The 19,672-nt window shown below is 40.1% G+C and overlaps 1 protein-coding gene across 1 annotated transcript in view; it reads right to left on the bottom strand.

Annotated features, from left to right (window-relative positions):
* LOC120999165 (CD109 antigen-like) overlaps positions 1–19,672 on the bottom strand; it is a 55,993-nt gene that overhangs the window by 22,933 nt on the left and 13,388 nt on the right. The window contains exons 10-19 of the mRNA XM_040430040.1: positions 18,768–18,877; positions 16,117–16,308; positions 15,917–16,012; positions 14,832–14,894; positions 12,911–13,093; positions 11,866–12,018; positions 8,804–8,833; positions 2,687–2,732; positions 1,452–1,548; positions 101–218 (exon numbers count right to left, since the gene is read on the bottom strand). Coding sequence (XP_040285974.1) covers positions 101–218; positions 1,452–1,548; positions 2,687–2,732; positions 8,804–8,833; positions 11,866–12,018; positions 12,911–13,093; positions 14,832–14,894; positions 15,917–16,012; positions 16,117–16,308; positions 18,768–18,877 — 1,088 coding nt within the window. The remainder of the gene's footprint in view (positions 1–100; positions 219–1,451; positions 1,549–2,686; positions 2,733–8,803; positions 8,834–11,865; positions 12,019–12,910; positions 13,094–14,831; positions 14,895–15,916; positions 16,013–16,116; positions 16,309–18,767; positions 18,878–19,672) is intronic.

The following is a 19,672-nucleotide window of genomic DNA, read 5'->3' as shown; positions in this document are numbered from 1 at the left end:
AATAATGAATAATATCGTGAATTTCACTAGAGAAATGCTATGTTAGTGATTGTGTTGCTTATTTCCTTGTCACATAGCAAAATTGCTAAATAAGTATTACCTCAACAAACTCTTCAGCTACTCCAAGTCCCAGTCTCTCAGAAATAACAAATGCTGTGGCCACCCATGATGTATTTCTATCCGGTACTGTTACATCATGCTTTTCAGTTAAACTTGAGCTGTGAATGAATTTGTATAAATGTATAATTTACCATTCATGGACTGATTTACTTCCCATAGCATATTATAAACATAACATTATTTTATTGTGCATTAGCCCCTCAGTGACCACCAATATGCCTGTTTTTTCCACTAATGGGCCCTAGGCTGGGCCACAACCTTTTTACAGCAGCCCAGTCTAAATTCCAGCAGCGGAGCCCTGTTCTAATGGCCCCCTGATCAGCAGAAGGAGGGGGGGGAGTTATACCCTTAGACACCAACCATGGTCAATAGCAACCACGGCATATAGGCGGGTACAGATGTTTTGGCATGGCCTAGGGCCTAAAGAAAGCCCAGGTCAGTGTATTCTTAGCAGGTTGCATATCTCTGGGTCTTGAGTTGCTGCAATAAAAAAAAAATATTTTCTTTTTTTTAAAGGGTTTTTATCATACTGACCCAGAAAATGTTACTTATGCTGAAAAATGAACACCACAAAATTTATATTGTAAAAGGTCAATGGCGGTATTGCTGTTTTTTCCCATTTCCCCAGAAAGTTTTAATAAAAGCTAATCAATAAGTTATGGGGTAATCCAAAATGGGACCATTTAAAACTACAACTAAACTACAACAAAATTTAAAATAAAAATAAAAATCGCTTGGTCACTAAGGCTCAAAATAGGCTGGTCACTAAGGGGTTACATTTTTTATGATTGCATTTTACTCATTTTGGGCTAAAAATAATCTTTTCAATTTGTCTTTATTAAAAATATTCAGCTGTTATTTCACAAAGGGTTACGGTAACTGCCTAGTTGTGTGATTCCTACTTTCACTTTGTGCCAGTCATCTAAAAACTCTTATTTCTAAATTATTAAAAGGTCATAAACACTTATATAAGCCACATTCTTATCAGTAAAATAAAAACTGAGCTATAATAAATGTTTAGGAGGTCATAGATCAGAGATAAGGAGCCGTCAGCTGAGCTGCCTGACGGAACAAAGTGAAAACAGACAGCAGGCTACTAGAGAATGTCAAAGCTGTACAGAGAAAATGGCAATTTTTTTTTAAATAAAGACCAATTGAAAAAAATTATTTTAGCTCAAAATGAGGACAATGCAATAATTGAAAAAAAAATGCCCCCAAAGGTGTACATACACTTTAAAACTGAGAGGAGGTCCCTTGTACATGCATTATATTTATTCCACATATATTCCACATTTGTTATTTGTTTGTATTGATTAGTATTTTTTATATACCTTAGATTAGTGTCTTGCCAGATCCAAATCTCTGGTAGAGGAATTTTTTTATGTCTTGGAGGCAACACAAAGTTTTCTCTAGAGCGAGGGGTGTATTCTGAAAAAAATATGGAAAAAGATTCTTAAAAAGCAAGTGATCACGTTGCTGGGACTCTTACAATATGTGGGTGTACTTTGGTCATATTGTGAAATGACTTCTCTAACTGTTGTTAATATTAAGAAGAAATAAAATGCATACATTAGTATTATGCATTTAAATAATAGCCATGAAAAGAGTGATAAAAGTAAACAAGAAATACAGTTGTATGTCAGTCTGCAGCATTTCTACTAATCTTGTAGAAATCCTGCTGTTCCAACTTCTGGTTGGTGGCCAACTGGAAAGAAAGCGAGAGAGAAAGGGGTGAGGCTTAATCTTTTTGTGCTACTGCAGACATTGAGAGAGAGGCTTCTTCTGCTCAAAGATAGTCATGGGATTGTGAGAAGGAGGGAGAAGGCATGACTGAACTCATGAGACCCTAAATATTTCTTTGTTTCTCAGTTTTAATTGTAACATGAGGAAAATAGGATCAAGGGAAAGGAGAAGACGAAGGGAAGAAGTACATGGAATAGTTTCACGCGCAATATATTACTTTACATTCGTGTTTGACATCGTATAAAAGGCTAATGCACATGGTCGAACTATAGAAACCTGCAATCTCTGAGATTTCATCAAAAGTACTAAGAGTCTGGAAAATTTCCAAATACCATATCTCTGCTGCGGGGTCTCTAGAGTCCAACAAACTACACCATTTATTTGCTTTTCAAATACAGAGCCCTTGCATCTTTTTTACAAGCACAAAGTAATAAAATGCTGGGTGAATATACTGTAGCTACTACTAGATTAAGCATACAGACTTGTACATCTACCATTAAACGGAATAAGCTATCTGTACAGTATGCAGGAAGGTCCGATTGTCATATCATTGCTTGTATGAAAAGAACCAGGTGAAAGTCCATGTCTACTTACAGTATATTAATTAATTCTATTAAATTTGGTAACCCATAAAATTTGATAAAATGACACCTCTCCGGTCCTGTTTATCTAAATCCTGGAATTCTACTGTATGCTATATATAAAGTAATACAGTAATTCCGAAAAATGATATTGGTGGTTAACATGTGCAAGCCTTCCACTGGAGAATCAAAGTAAAAATGATGACATTCCGGATGTCTGTAGAACATGCATTGAAACGTACCGTATTTATTTTGGATCACAGCATCAGTCAGACTTGCTGGAGGACCCTGAATAGAAAAATGAATACTGTATTTGCTGAATGTTTTAATAGAGAAATTTTGTTGACTTTGATAAAAATATGTTTTTACATATGTGTTTACAGAATAAAAGTACAAGTTTCTGGAGCGCACTCATGAATTCAACATGTATTTAAGCTGTAATTGTAAAATTCAGTCTTTTTTAAATCACTGTCCCTGTGCCACACTGATGTACACTTTGATCATAGAAACGTCAAACTTCTGGAGTGGTGCTCTGTAACTGTGAACAGGAGGCTCCAGTATCTGTAATTCGTGTTGCAGGTTACGTAGCATTAAAACATTATTCCCACTTTATAATACTATGGCATACCTCTGTGATATGAAAATGCCATAATAATCTCATTAGTTGAGCCTCCCTAAAATTAAAAATTATTGTCCATTTGTCAGTTCTTTGGCAGCCATGGCACCCCTACAAAGGCGGGAGCATTGTTAGCATAGCATAGTAACATAGTACACAAGGCCGAAAAAAGACATTTGTCCATCCAGTTCGGCCTGTCAACCTGCAAGTCGATCCAGAGGAAGGCAAAAAAAAAAAAAAAACCTGCGAGGTAGAAGCCAATTTTCCCCACCCTAGGGGAATAAAAAAATTCCTTCCCGACTCCAATCAGGCAATCAGAATAACTCCCTGGATCAACGACCCGCAACATTATTACGCTCCAGAAATACATCTGTATTTGCTGTGCAGAGAAAATCTATAAAAATAGGAGCTTGAACACTTAAAGGGGTTGTGCCACAAATGTAAATGTATCCCACCCAGCAGATATCGCTATTGTATCACTTTCCCCAAATACCACCACTTATCAAAACTGCCTTATTCTACAGTTATTAGCCTACCACCGCTCCATGTGGCAAAAACTGTTTAACTTTTCAGTTGCTGTCTTACATTGGAGCCTTCTAATATACACTGAGCAAAAATACAAATGCCAACCGGCCTCACAACCGCAGACCCCATGTTACCACACCAGCCCAGAACCTCCACATACAGCATGTTTACCTTCATGATCGTCTGAGACCAGCCACCCGGACAGATGCAGCAACAATTGATTTTCATAACCAAAGAATTTCTGCACAAACTGTCGGAAACCATCTCAGGGAAGCTCATCTGCATGCTCGTCTTCCACATCGGGGTCTGGACCTGACTGCAGTTCATCGTCGTAACCGACTTGAGTGGGTAAATGCTCACATTCGGTTTCTAACAGTTTGTGCAGAAATTCTTTGGTTATGCAAACCAATTGTTGCTGAAGCTGTCCGGGTGGCTGGTCTCAGACGATCATGGAGGTGAACATGCTGGATGTGGAGGTCCTGGGCTGGTGTGGTCTGCGGTTGTGAAATCGGTTGGATGTACTGCCAAATTCTCTGAAACGCCTTTGGAGACGGCTTATGGTAGAGAAATGAACATTTATTGCACGGGCAACAGCTCTGGTGACATTCCTGCAGTCAGCATGCCAATTGCACGCTCCCTAAAATGTTGCCACATCTGTGGCATTGTGCTGTGTGATCAAACTGCAGATTTCAGAGTGGCCTTTTATTGTGGGAAGTCTAAGGCACACCTGTGCAATATTCATGCTGTTAAATCAGCACCTTGATATGCCACACCTGTGAGCAGTGGCGTCGCCAGGGGGGGGGGGCCAGAGGGGGCCACGGCCCCCCCTACATCATGCTGTGCCCCCCCATGTGCCCCCCCAACTAAAATGACCCCCCCCCCCCCAAGTGAGCAGCCGCCGCCGGGCACAGGGAGATGAGCGCTTCCATTGCGTTCATCTCCATTGTAAACTGCCTGTGCCAGCGGAGGTGCAGGGGAGGGAGAGGCGTGTCCCTTCCCTTTCCTCTGATAGGCTGCAGGCAGGCACCAAAGTGGAGGAGAGGCCCCGCCCCCTAATTACTCCTGTTTACCTTTCTAAAGCTAAAGGACCTTTGATGATGTCATCACAGGTCCTGTAAGGGAACTGCACAGTGTAAAGTGTAGTTCCCAGGTTAGAACAGTGCATCTGCCAGGACCTGTGATGACATCATCTTCAACATCACAGGTCCTGCAGAATTTAGCAAAGGAACTGCACCAAAAATGGTGTAGTTCCTAGGTTTCAAAGGTACATCTGCCAGGACCTGTGATGACATCATCACAGGTCCTTCAACCCCTAACAGCAAGTATTAAAAGTTCACAAGCAGCTCTGCATTGATCCATACAGACTGGAATGGAGAGGTAAGAGGAGGTCCTCCACTTTTCATCATTTACCTCCCCTCCATGCCCTGTTTTTACTCATTGCTCACTCATGTATACTACTTCAGACAGTTACCACTACCTCATGTACCTCACAGTGACTATAATGCATAACTGACCACATATTTCTATAAACACTGCATCTACAGTATTATACCTTCTATGTGTCACATCAATACACTGCTCTGTATATATATATAGATACACACACATACATGCACACACACTGCATATATTACACAGTATTATACATGCAATATGTACAGATATATAGTATATACCGCAGTGCACTGATATGTGAGGTACAAGGTATAATAGATGCTGTGTGTACAGATATCAGTACACTTCTGTATATACTATATATGTGAGGTACGAGGTATAATAGATGCAGTGTGTACAGATATATAGTATATACAGCGATGTACTGATATCTGAGGTACGAGGTGTCAATACACTGCTGTATTTACTATATATCTGTACACACTGCATCTATTATACCTCGTACCTCACATATTACACTACTGTATATACTATATACCTGTACACACTGCATCTATTATACCCTGTACCTCACATATCAGAACACTAGGGAATATACTATATACCTGTACACACTGCATCTATTATACCCTGTACCTCACATATCAGAACACTAGGGAATATACTATATACCTGTACACACTGCATATATTATACCGCGTACCTCACATAACTGTACACTGCTGTATATAATATACATCTGCATCTATTATACCTCTTTTGTGTGCCAGGGCTGTTTTGTAATCCCATTCCGGCCCTGATGGCATAAATTATAAAACGCAGCAGCAAGAATAGTTCATGGAACAAAGGGAGGGGCTATAAAAGGGGAATGGGGGGCCCAATTTAGATTCCTGCTATGGGGCCCAGTGATTTTTATGTACGCCCCTGGCTGCTGGCACTAGGCCGGCAGCCTATCAGAGGCCGGCGCAATGACGTCATCGTGCCGCCTGAGCCTTACATTACAGCGTGGGACACAGGAAGAGGCTGCATCGCATCGCTGACACTTAGGTAAGTATAAGTGTTTTTTTTTGTTTGTTTTTTTACAATAGTGTTACTGGCACATTGGGGAGGCTTATTACAAAACTGACACATGATGTTAGGGGGGGACTTTATACTGGCACATGATGATGGGGGGACTTAATACTGGCACATGATGATGGGAGGGACTTAATACTGGCACATGATGATGGGGGGACTTAATACTGGCACATGATGATGGGGGGGACTTAATACTGGCACATGATGGGGGGACTTAATACAGGCACATGATGGGGGGACTTAATACTGGCACATGATGGGGGACTTAATACTGGCACATGATGATGGGGGGGACTTAATACTGGCACATGATGATGGGGAAGACTTAATACTGGCACATGATGATGGGGGGGGACTTAATACTGGCACATGATGATGGGGGACTTAATACTGGCACATGATGATGGGGGGACTTAATACTGGCACATGATGATGGGGGACTTAATACTGGCACATGATGATGGGGGGACTTAATACTCGCACATGATGATGGGGGACTTAATACTGGCACATGATGATGGGGGGACTTAATACTGGCACATGATGATGGGGGACTTAATACTGGCACATGATGATGGGGGGACTTAATACTCGCACATGATGATGGGGGGACTTAATACTGGAACATGGGGGGGCTTAATACTGACACGTGATGGGGGGCTTATTACTGGCACGTGATGGGGGGCTTATTACTGGCACGTGATGGGGGCTCATTACTGGCACGTGATGGGGGGCTCATTACTGGCACGTGATGGGGGCTTATTACTGGTACGTGATGGGGGGCCTATTACTGGCACGTGATGGGGGCTCTTGTTACTGGCACGTGATGGGGGCTTATTACTGGCACATTGGGGGGCTCTTGTTACTGGCACGTTATTGAGGGCACTTATTACTGGCACATTATTGGTGGGCACTATAGGGGCATCTACTGAGGCCACAAAGAAGGGGTGTTTTATATGGGGGGCTCTGTACAGTAGCATTTTATACTGGGACACATTATGGTGGGTACTATGGAGAAGGGGAGAGAGGAGTACTATGGAGTCATCTACGGGGGGGCACTAAGAAGGGGTATTTTATACTTGCAAATTATGGGGGACACTGAGGGCATCTACTGGGGCACGATATATGGGACATTTTATACTGGTACATTATGGGGGGCACTAGCAGGAAGGGGGGAGAGGAGCACTATGGAGGCATATACTGGTGCACTATATAGGGGTATTTTATACTGGCACATTATGGGGGAAATTAGCTCAACTGGGGGCATAAGGGGGTATGTTTTGCACATTATAAGGAGAATTATTTCTACTGGGGGGCATTATGGTGGGTTTTATTACTCCCCCATGGTATGACCCCCTAGTAGCAGCACCAGCCTCTCTCTGCTCTGCTATCCCTCTGCCCCTTCTCCAAATCCTTATTATGAAATCTTTCTCATTAGGATAAAACACAACATCAGCTCCGCCGAGCCCCCGGCCAAGTGTTGAAGTGGTGTCCGAGATCCCCAAGGGCCAAGCCAAGTAACTGTACGTTTTCATGTGAAATATGTTTATTTTATATATGTACACTCCTGTGAGAGGCGGGGAGGGAGATCTGTGGATGACACTGTTATAGGGAGGGAGATCTGTGGATGACGCTGTTATGGAGGGGGAAATGGGGATGACACTGTCATGGGGTGGATCTGTGGATGACACATATAGCATAAGATGCTATATACGGTATGTGGCATCCACAGATCCCCCCCATAGCAGTGTCACCCACAGATCCCCCTCTCTATAAAAGTGTCATCCACAGACAGCTGGACTTTTCTTCCCTGTTGCGGTTTTAGGTATTGGGTAAAGTATTGCAGCATTTCTAAGCGTACTTGTGTAAATGTATCGTTGTTATAGCTGCCCCCCCCCTACTTTTGACCTGGCCCCCAGTGTGCCCCCCCAAAATTTGAAAGCTAGAGACGCCACTGCCTGTGAGGATCTCGGCAAAGGAGAAGTGCTCACTAACACATATTTAGACAGATTTGTAAACAATATTTGAGAGTAATGGGTCTTTTGTGTATGTAGAAAATGTTTCAGATCTTTGAGTTCAGCTTATGCAAAATGGGAGAAAAACCAAAAGTGTTGCGTTTATATTTTTGCTCAGTGTAGGATGTAGAAGACGTCATTGGTAAGATCGGAACGAGGGGTGTGATGAGTGTCACATGATCTGCTGATGTCAGCACACCTCTCACTGCCCTAACGCATGATGGGACAACAGACACATGACAAACCATGAAGTAGGATTCAATCATAGTGGGTAAGGGAAAACTGCAAATGAGATAAATAAAAATAAAAAATTATCCAAGGAGGCATGGGAGCTAGAGTAATTGATGAAAATAAACTTTAGAGTGAAAAGTAGTTCATGGCACAACTCCTTTAACCATTGCTGTGACCCCTTTATTCTGATGATCCAAATGAAGATCTGAGGATCAGTGTCTACCAGTTAGGATGTGATGGTATATCTCAGTGACATGCTATCACTCCCTATAGGGTGAATGCCTCTTTAAATATTTAACTTTAATCCAAGATACAAATCAATAGCTTTCCATAGGGTTAGTTATTGACTAATAAAGGATATAAGGCAAGTAGTATATTTGTCATTGAATGCACTTCATGCACAGGTCATATACCGGTATGTACTTTCCACAGTCCTAACCCCCTTATCATGGTTATTGTGTTTTTCAAAACTGTCCAACAATAAGCAGTATTTTTCATACCTGATCATACGAAGCCAGCTCATCATAAACCTAGAAATATGACGAATGTTACATTAGTGATAGTTTTCATATGATTTATGTAAACTGTTAGTGTTTAGAGATGTTCTGCAGCACTTTGCCTGGTATCACGCCCATTCCTACTAGCAAAAAGAGCTTCAATTATTTATTAGGGGGTTGTGTATTAGTGTTGATCGCGAATATTCTAATCGAAAATTTTTATTGCGAATATCGGCACTTTGAGAATTCGCGAAGATGTAGAATATAGTGCTATATATTCGTAATTGCGAATATTCTAGATTTTTTTTCCATCAGTAACCTCCCTTCTTGCTTGTGGGCCAATTAGAAGGCTGCAATATCTTTGTCAGAGCTTAGCAACATCCCTAGCAACCAATAGGAAAGTTGCCTGCCCCTTACTATATAAGAACCTCCCCAGCAGCCATTTTCTGCTGTTTTCTTGCAGTTCTGAGAGAGAGAGCAGTGATATTGGTGTGCTCTGTGCTTTCATCTGGATCCTATTCCTTATCCAATTACATTAGATAGTTAGCTCATATATATAATACAGATAGTTGGTGGGAGATAGTCAGTGTAGGTTAGATAGTGATATAGTGTAGCTGATAGTGTAGTGTTAGGTAGTGTGATAGGAATTACTGTTTCTCTGCTGTCCATACATACATGCTACAGACATAGTGCTGTGATGTCACAACAATAATTAGTGCACCAATCAGTAATATCTGCTTATACTTGATAAAATGTGAAGTTTCATGTATTGCACAAAAAATATGAGCATCATTAGTGCCGTTTTGCGCAATCGCGAAAATAATAACTGGATATCACGAATTTGCGAATTTATTGTGAATATTATGGGAAAAATTCACGAAATATTGAGAAAACGAATATTGCCTATGCCGCTTATCACTATTATGCATGTGCAAAGCGTCATAAGTACCCACAGGCACTCTGTGTGCCACCATATGGTACCTCTGTGAGGCATCGTATCCTCCTTTAGAAGCACTGCATAGGTTGAAAAAGACATTGGTCAATCAAGTTCAATCTTTTCCAGATCAATTATACAACATTCATTGCTTAGATAAATTATAACCCTAAATGCATTTTCTATTTGAAAAGCATCTAGTTCATTATTATTTTTTGACGTAGTATCTGCCATTTCTACCTGCTAGGGTAGGGCATTCCATAGATTGACAACTCTAAGGCCTCTTTCACACGGTTGTTGCGTGTGAGGGCTGGTCAAGATGCGGGTGCACAAATGCACGATTTTTCCGTGCGAGTGCAAAGCATTTTAATGCGTTTTGCATGTGCGTGAGAAAAATTGGCATGTTTGGTACCCAGACCCGAACCCGGACTTCTTCACAGAAGTTCGGGTTTGGGATCGGTGTTGTGTAGATTTTATTATTTTCCCTTATAACATGGTTATAAGGGAAAATAATAGCATTCTTAATACAGAATGCTTAGTAAAATGTCCATTGTGGGGTTAAAAATAATAAAGAAATTTAACTCACCCCATCCACTTGATCGCGTAGTGGATCTCCTCTTCTTTCTACTTTATTCAGCCACTGGCTAAAGGACCTTTGATTGCATTATTGCGCTCATCACATGGTCTATCACATGGTCCATCACCATGGTGATGGACCATGTGATGAACTCAGTGATGTCATCAAAGGTCCTTTAGCCAGGTCCTGAAGAAAGTAGAAAGATGAGGAGATCTGCTACGCGATCAAGTGGATGGGGTGAGTTTAATTTGTTTATTATTTTTAACCCCACAATGGACATTTTACTAAGCATTCTGTATTAAGAATGCTATTATTTTCCCTTATAACTATGTTATAAGGGAAAATAATAAAGATCGGGTCCCCATCCCAATCGTCTCCTAGCTACCATGCGTGAAAATTGCACCGCATCCGCACTTGCTTGCGGATGCTTGCGATTTTCACGCAGCCCCATTTACTTCTATGGGGCCTGCGTTGCGTGCAAAACGCACAATATAGAGCTTGCTGCAATTTGCGCGCAACGCACAAGTGATGCGTGAAAATCGCCACTCATGTACACAGCCCCATTGAAGTGAATGGGTCCGGATTCACTGCAGGTGCAATGCGTTCACATCACTCATTGCACCCGCGCGGAATTCTCCCCAATGCGAAAGGGGCCTAACTGTAAAGAATCCTTTCCTGTATTGACGCCTGAATCGGATTTCCTCCACACATAATAAATGTCTTCTGGTCCTTGAAATGAATAAATCATGTGCCAATTCTTTGTATTGACCACAAGTGTATTTATACATGTAAATAAGATCACCTCTAAGGCCCCTTTCACAAGGGCGTGACGGATTAGGTCCAAATGCATTCAGGGTGCGTTCAGTGAAACTCGCACCATTTTGCAAGCAAGTTCAGTCAGTTTTCTCTGCAATTGCGTTCAGTTGTTCAGTTTTTTCCGTGTCGGTGCAATTCGTTTTGATGCGTTTTTCACGCGCGTGATAAAAAACTGAAGGTTTACAAACATCTCCTAGCAACCATCAGTGAAAAACGCATTGCATCCGCACTTGCTTCCGAATGCAATGCGTTTTTCACGGAAGACCCTTTCACTTCTATGGGGCCAGGGCTGCGTGAAAAACACAGAATATAGAACATGCTGTGTTTTTCACGCAACGCAGAACTGATGCGTGAAAAAAATGTCATGTACACAGACCCATTGAAATGAATGGGTCAGGATTCAGTTCGGGTGCTATGCGTTCGTGTCACGCATTGCACCCGCGCGGAAAACTCGCTCATGTGAAAGGAGCCTAAGGCACCTTATTTCTAAGTAAAGAAAATTGAAGGTAAAGGTTTATAATTTCATTACATAAATGTGAATTGTCTATTAATTTCTAACTTAAAAATGCATAAAGTATGTAACATATAAAATGTCAACAAGAGAAATTACAGTAAACCTAGACACTAAGAAACCTTTGTAGGTTCAGTGCAAAGAGAAATTTTGCCTTGAAAAATAAAACCTCCCGCATCTCTGATGATTAGCACTCTCCAGTGTGGATTCTGTGCACTTATACTTACTTTGTTTGTAGTCAGATCAGTTCCACCTCGCAGAAGCATAGAGCTTTTATCCATAACTCGCAGACAAACCAAAGAATTGGGTTCCTTCACATTGACAGACAAGAACACATGTTCTGAGGGATGTGCCTTGTTTTTACTCCATGATAGTGACACCTAAAAGATATGAAATATCACCAGTGGTGTATTTTTTCTTGGGTACCAAAGATTAATAATCAGGAAGTAATTATGAACAGCTAGATGTGGGATAGTAAGTCAATGCCTCTACTACTACAATTATTATGGGTCTGATCTATTGTTTGTGTGCCAATAGGCTTTAGCAGTATATAATTAAATTCCAGATCTCCATGACTATAGAGTTGAGCGAATTGAAGTCAACGAATTAGAATTTGATCAAAATTTCAGGATGAATCTAATTAATCCCAAAGCCAAATTTTCTCGTGCTTCGTGGTAGCGAATCGATTTAACCTGAAATAGTGTAAAAAAACAAAAAAAAAATCATACTTACGGTACCTCCTCCATTTGCTTGCAACAGGCTGGCCGCCGACATCTTGATTGAATATCTCGTCCGAAATCCCGTACCTGGTGACGTCTGATGTCACCGGCCGACTTGGCGCAGCAGAAGATTTTGCTCCAGATCTTCAAGCAAGATGGTGGCAGCCGGCCCGTCGCAAGCAAATGGAGGCGGTAAGATTTTCAAAAAAAATCTGTTAATTTTACACTGTTTTTACTCTCAGGTGACATGATCATGTATGAACGCGGTATCTGAATGGTACAATGATGGGGAGCAGCACTATCGCAGCTCCCTGTCATTGCACCCTCTACTTATAAAAATAAATAAATTGTTTTCCAAATTTCCAAAACTTTGCTCATCTCTAACTATAATATAACTTGAACCATAAAACAGATGTGCAATTAGATATTGTAGATACAATTCAATCTCAAATTTACCTTCTTTTATGCATTCTTTAAGTCAGCCAATGTTCCAACAGACAGGTCAACATATCATACAAACTTTTTGGCCAACATATAAGCTTATAACAGTTACCTTGTTGCTTAATGTTCCTTTGATTGATAATGTTTTCGATATTTGCATAATATCAGCAAAATTGTTACTAATATTCAGCCAATAAACTGTTAGCTGAGCTGAGGGAGCCCAGGAAGCTTCAGGGATAAGGCTGAAGTTTGTGCTGTTCCTTCCAGTAAACACAACCAAGCCTTTGGATACCACCTGCAAAGAAATGCAATATAGTTTATCATGGATTCTTATGGAATTCTAACTACTAAAATTGTGTGCTAAAGATTTTTTAGATAATTTCAAACATTGTTCTGGCTACATTAAATGTCCAGTATATCGTAGAGTACATATTAACTAGACCACAACTGCAGTGGCAAAGTTCAACCACTATAATGCTCATCTTAGTAATATTCACTGGTTTAGAAACAATACCTTAACTATGATATATTTAGGAAAAATTTTAAAGACCACATTGAGGAATGTAAAAGACAGAAACATAATTTAGATAATTTACTATATTACTGAGAATATCACTCCAGAATTATCACTGAGACTTTCTTAAAAAGTCACATAAAAAGTTGGAATCCTCCAGTGGGAAGGTGAAGTAGGAAAACTGGAATAGCTTTTGTAGATAATAGTGTTAGGTTTAAGGATGACAAATTTATCAAAGAACATGCAACATTTGATTAATGTGGCATAAAGTGCACCAACACAAACTCAAGCAAAACTTCAAATATTACACCTATGAGAAATTTCCCCCTTATAATTTCCAGTAGTTGATACATATGTATCATATGTAAAACTTCACAAGTAAAGGGACAGTACTCATTTGATCAGATGCAATAATTTGTAATTTTATTAAAGGGGTTGTCCTACAAAAGATTTTCAAAATTTTTCAAACCAGCACCTGGATCTGAATACTTTTTTATATAATAAAAAATTTAGTATAGCCACCGAGTTATTCACTGAACTCTGTATAGCGCCACCTGCTGTTTGTTCTTTTTCAAAAAATTGGGTTGAGCTCACTGAGATGGATGCACATGCTCAGTTCCATCCTTCAACTGTCACCAGCTGAAGCAGAAACGACACACACCTCCTGAGAAAGGACATGCTCTCTGAGCTTTCGGCTTGAAATAAATCGAGCAGAGCAATTGGAGCAATGAATGGGGATATCTCTGGATCCACGTGAGGTACAGGGCTGGTTCTAAGTTTGTTAGAAAGAGACTGTCACGTGCTATATAATATCTGGTTTTCATTTTTTACATTAATAATGGGATAAGTCCCTTTAATAATTTACCACCAGTATTAGCGTTGAGCAAATCGAGCTTCAGATCATCAATGCAAGATGCAGAAATCAATACTGAATTAATTCACCAAAGTCTTGTGTGACTTCGGCTGAGACGAATTTGGCCTACACAGAGGCATTACATTTTAATGCTGTACGGAGACAGGTCTCTGACAGCATTAAAACCGAAGTGTTTGAATGAATCGACTTCGGATCTCTGATCTGAAGCTCGATTCGCTCAAGCCTAACCAGTATGCACTGGGTAGCTTAGCAGAACTGCAGTGCCCCAGACCAGCTTGAGAAATGTGCACAAAATAAAGCCCAAAATGTTGCAACATACTGTGTATGTACTGCGTGCATGCAAGTGGCAGATTATCAAAAAAAATCACAAATTATTGTCCCTTTGGACATGTAACCTGATGGCAGAAGAGGTCACCAGGGATATGCACCAACTATAAAGAAGACACAGACACATTGCACCTACAACAAACACTAAAGCAATTAAAAAATAAACTCATGTATGAGGAGGTAGAACATTTTTCATACACAGCCAAATCAGTTTATTTTTGTTCTGTCCTTTTCATGTTGGATATTCATATTGTTGGTGCAAGAATTTCACTATAAAAACAATACAGTGTGTAGAACAAAATTGTGTTCACTACATACCACATAGTAAATTTCTGGTATCTCCAGGTAGGTTGTAACCTGTATGTTAAATTCTTCCCCGACCTGCATTTAAATACACACATAAACTTAGTTTAACAGCAGCATAACATTTAGTATTAGATTCATCATTCAAGTGTTCTAGAAGTACTGTTTGTGCATTTCAATTACTTCCATTAGACTCCCTTATTGACATTCTGTGCAAGTTCAAAGCTTGCTTGACAGAATCCAAAATGGTGGGGACCATATTGTATTTGCCTGATCTTGTGTAGAAATGTGGTCACCGTTTTAACAAAAAAATTAAGAGAAACATAGAATGTGTCGGCAGATAAGAACCATTTGGCCCATCTAGTCTGCCCAATATACTGAATAATATGAATAGCCCCTGGCCCTATCTTATATGAAGGATGGCCTTATGCCTATCCCATGCATGCTTAAACTCCTTCACTGTATTTGCAGCTAACACTTCTGCAGGAAGGCTATTCCATGCATCCACTACTCTCTCAGTAAAGTAATTCCTGATATTACTTTTAAACCTTTGCCCCTCTAATTTTAAACAATGTCCTCTTGTAGCAGTTTTTCTTATTTTAAATAACCATATGCAATATTGCCACCAGCACTTCGACTTTGTATTGCGAAGGAGAAGGTTGCCACCAGACGTAAGTGCCGCAGTGTGGAGTCATGTACGATGCATTGTAAAATCTGTACAAGGGAGGACTAGCTGGAAGGACAATGCTTACCTTTCGGACATTTTTAAGGCACTGGCTACATGGTGACCTTGTCCATGACAATTGTGACACAACCAAGGATCTCTATGTCGTCGTGCAGACATTGAACTGAATGGGGTTGCAGCATAACTCGCAAGTTGCTGAAACCCCAGAATCACAAAAAAGATCCAACACTACTGGATTTTCTCAACTCTGGGGTCATGGTCACGATTGCAAGTAGAGATGTGATCCCATCCATTTCAGTGACTGCACTGCTGCACGGCTATAGTTGGTCACAGCCAAGATTGTCATGTAGACCCACCCTAAGACATTGGAATCTATACACGGATGCAGATTTGTGGTGTCATATATTTCTATTACCTTCAAGGATGAGTTTAGTATCTGGATATCAATAAAAGGATTCCTTGTGTATACTACATCTGAGCTGAACATTTCACTGACATTTTGGTAATCAACCTAAACAATAAAAGAATAGAAAATGTAAGAATTCCATTGGCAAGGATGATATAAACAGTAATGTATATATTGTAAGATGAATTCACTGGACCAGTTATACTCACATTAATTGTCATCCATCGAACAGATTGTAAAACAGGGAACTCCAAATCAATGATACCAGATTCTGGAATGGAGTATTGTAGCACAGTGGTAAAACTGTCTGATGAGCCCCTCCTTTGAGAAATTTTAACAGCCACTGTTTCATCTCTCTCCTCTTGACTTAAGGGTCTATTATCAATCCGTTCTACCATAACCTGCAAAAAACACAAGTACTTATATCCATGTATGTTGAAATGTATAAACGTGCTACTTCTATGGCATTTGTTATAATGTTGGCTTTGGCTAGGGCTACACTTAGACTCCAACCAAAAAAAAATTAAGTGATACCACTGTCCATAGAAATTGGGTTTTTGAAGGATTTTAAAAATGATCAGCTCCTTTTGTTTTAACTCTATTAAACAAATCCATTAACTTGAAAAGTCTAGGTGTATGCCAGTGCTTAAACCTCAATTCTGCTCTTACACTGCGTGCAGAATTATTAGGCAAATGAGTATTTTGACCACATCATCCTCTTTATGCATGTTGTCTTACTCCAAGCTGTATAGGCTCGAAAGCCTACTACCAATTAAGCATATTAGGTGATGTGCATCTCTGTAATGAGAAGGGGTGTGGTCTAATGACATCAACACCCTATATTAGGTGTGCATAATTATTAGGCAACTTCCTTTCCTTTGGCAAAATGGGTCAAAAGAAGGACTTGACAGGCTCAGAAAAGTCAAAAATAGTGAGATATCTTGCAGAGGGATGCAGCACTCTTAAAATTGCAAAGCTTCTGAAGCGTGATTATCGAACAATCAAGCGTTTCATTCAAAATAGTCAATAGGGTCGCAAGAAGCGTGTGGAAAAACCAAGGCGCAAAATAACTGCCCATGAACTGAGAAAAGTCAAGCGTGCAGCTGCCAAGATGCCACTTGCCACCAGTTTGGCCATATTTCAGAGCTGCAACATCACTGGAGTGCCCAAAAGCACAAGGTGTGCAATACTCAGAGACATGGCCAAGGTAAGAAAGGCTGAAAGACGACCGCCACTGAACAAGACACACAAGCTGAAACGTCAAGACTGATTTTTCTAAGGTTTTATGGACTGATGAAATGAGAGTGAGTCTTGATGGGCCAGATGGATGGACCCGTGGCTGGATTGGTAAAGGGCAGAGAGCTCCAGTCCGACTCAGATGCCAGCAAGGTGGAGGTGGAGTACTGGTTTGGGCTGGTATCATCAAAGATGAGCTTGTGGGGCCTTTTCGGGTTGAGGATGGAGTCAAGCTCAACTCCGAGTCCTACTGCCAGTTTCTGGAAGACACCTTCTTCAAGCAGTGGTACAGGAAGAAGTCTGCATCCTTCAAGAAAAACATGATTTTCATGCAGGACAATGCTCCATTAAACGCGTCCAAGTACTCCACAGCGTGGCTGGCAAGAAAGGGTATAAAAGAAGAAAATCTAATGACATGGCCTCCTTGTTCACCTGATCTGAACCCCATTGAGAACCTGTGGTCCATCATCAAATGTGAGATTTACAAGGAGGGAAAACAGTACACCTCTCTGAACAGTGTCTGGGAGGCTGTGGTTGCTGCTGCACGCAATGTTGATGGTGAACAGATCAAAACACTGACAGAATCCATGGATGGCAGGCTTTTGAGTGTCCTTGCAAAGAAAGGTGGCTATATTGGTCACTGATTTGTTTTTGTTTTGTTTTTGAATGTCAGAAATGTATATTTGTGAATGTTGAGATGTTATATTGGTTTCACTGGTAAAAATAAATAATTGAAATGGGTATATATTTGTTTTTTGTTAAGTTGCCTAATAATTATGCACAGTAATAGTCACCTGCACACACAGATATCCCCCTAAAATAGCTAAAACTAAAAACAAACTAAAAACTACTTCCAAAAATATTCAGCTTTGATATTAATGAGTTTTTTGGGTTCATTGAGAACATGGTTGTTGTTCAATAATAAAATTAATCCTCAAAAATACAACTTGCCTAATAATTCTGCACTCCCTGTAGTTATAGCTGGACTCAGTATCCAAAAATCAAACTATAACTAAACTATAATGCTGGGATCAACAACCTCCGTCACTCCAGCTGTTCAGAAACTACAACTCCCAGAATGTTTCATTTACTTCTATGGGCGTTATAAAAACTGCCAAGCACGTTTGCATGCTGGGAGTCGTAGTTTCCCAACAGCTGGAGTGCCGAAGGTTGCTGATCCCTGCTATAATAGAATATTCAGTGCTGGACTATTAATACATTACAGCCAAGCGTGTAGATACATGCATTTTCTCTATGGTTTAATGCTATTATGTTTTTCCAAACCTGTGACTATAATCTTGGTAAAACTGCAGCAAAATTGTACTGCATTATGACCAATTTACTAATATATTTATATTACCCAAATCTCTCAGTTTTCAAGAGAGATAAGGGAGACAAATCTGGGGAAATCCATTCCAATCACACTTACAATCACACTTACAACTTCTCCCCATGTTGCTACCAGTAGGATTCAGACACAGCGAAATACCATGATGTTTCTCTGATAGCTCGGCAAGTTCCAGTAAATCATTTTTCCAAATTTACATTTAATTTATTTGTTTCATAGTAACTAGTCCATGTAATCTACCACTGCTACAAATTTGGTGATGTTACAATAACTTACCTTAGCTGTGAAATTGAGACCAGGACCGAAAGCTGGCTGCTGGCTAATGAGCTTTATCCTATACTCTGAATTTCCAGTTAATATGTATGATTCTGCATTTACTTCAATACCTATAAGATAATATTACAGTATATGAATATTTCATTAAACATTAAAACTGTATAATGACTCTTTTACACACACTACATATTTTCAGCATTTCTAAACACTTGTAAAAAATTGCATGAATTTTAAGAGTTTTTTAATCACAGTTTATTCTAGTGTTTTTACAGTGTTGTTTTAGTTAATTTTTCAGAATAAGCTGGCATGTTTGTGTACATGAGGAATAATACAATTTCTTGTCATTCTAGGGCTTGTATATGGAATTTTAGTAGCCTTTTCCTCTGTAATCTGTCTGTAATTCAAATTTTTTTCTGAGCTACTGGGTGAAGACTAGCTGGGATCATGCCTGCCAATACCGAGGGCACAGATAAACAGGATAACCTGCTCCCTAATTCTCGGTAGCACACAGGCAGAAGCAGCAGCAAAGGATGCCATTACAAGGTACTGAGAAGTTTAGATATAAATCTAGCAGTAAATTAACACAGTAAATACAAATCAGCAATATTCACTGTAAGTTCCCTTGCATCTGCCTGTCTCGAGCAGCTCTTCCATTCTCCTCCTCCTCCTCAACTGAGTTCTATGTAACCTGATCCTTCAATGAGCAGGCAGCCCCTCTTCACTGAATATAGATTTGAGCAGTGGATTTTTTGTCAGTGAAGAGGAGAAGGGAGAAGGGTAGGAGCCCAATAAGAGGGAAGGAATCATCTTTCTTTGTTGAGATATAATAGAAAATGTCTCATATTTGCTTGTATTATTCATTTATGGAAAAAAATCTAATGACAGTTACTCTTTAGAAAAGCCTA

The sequence above is a fragment of the Bufo bufo genome, chromosome 4, assembly GCF_905171765.1.
Source record: "Bufo bufo chromosome 4, aBufBuf1.1, whole genome shotgun sequence".
NCBI lineage: Eukaryota > Metazoa > Chordata > Amphibia > Anura > Bufonidae > Bufo > Bufo bufo.
Note: the sequence above shows the minus strand (reverse complement) of the source record. Positions and strands in the feature narration are given on the sequence as shown.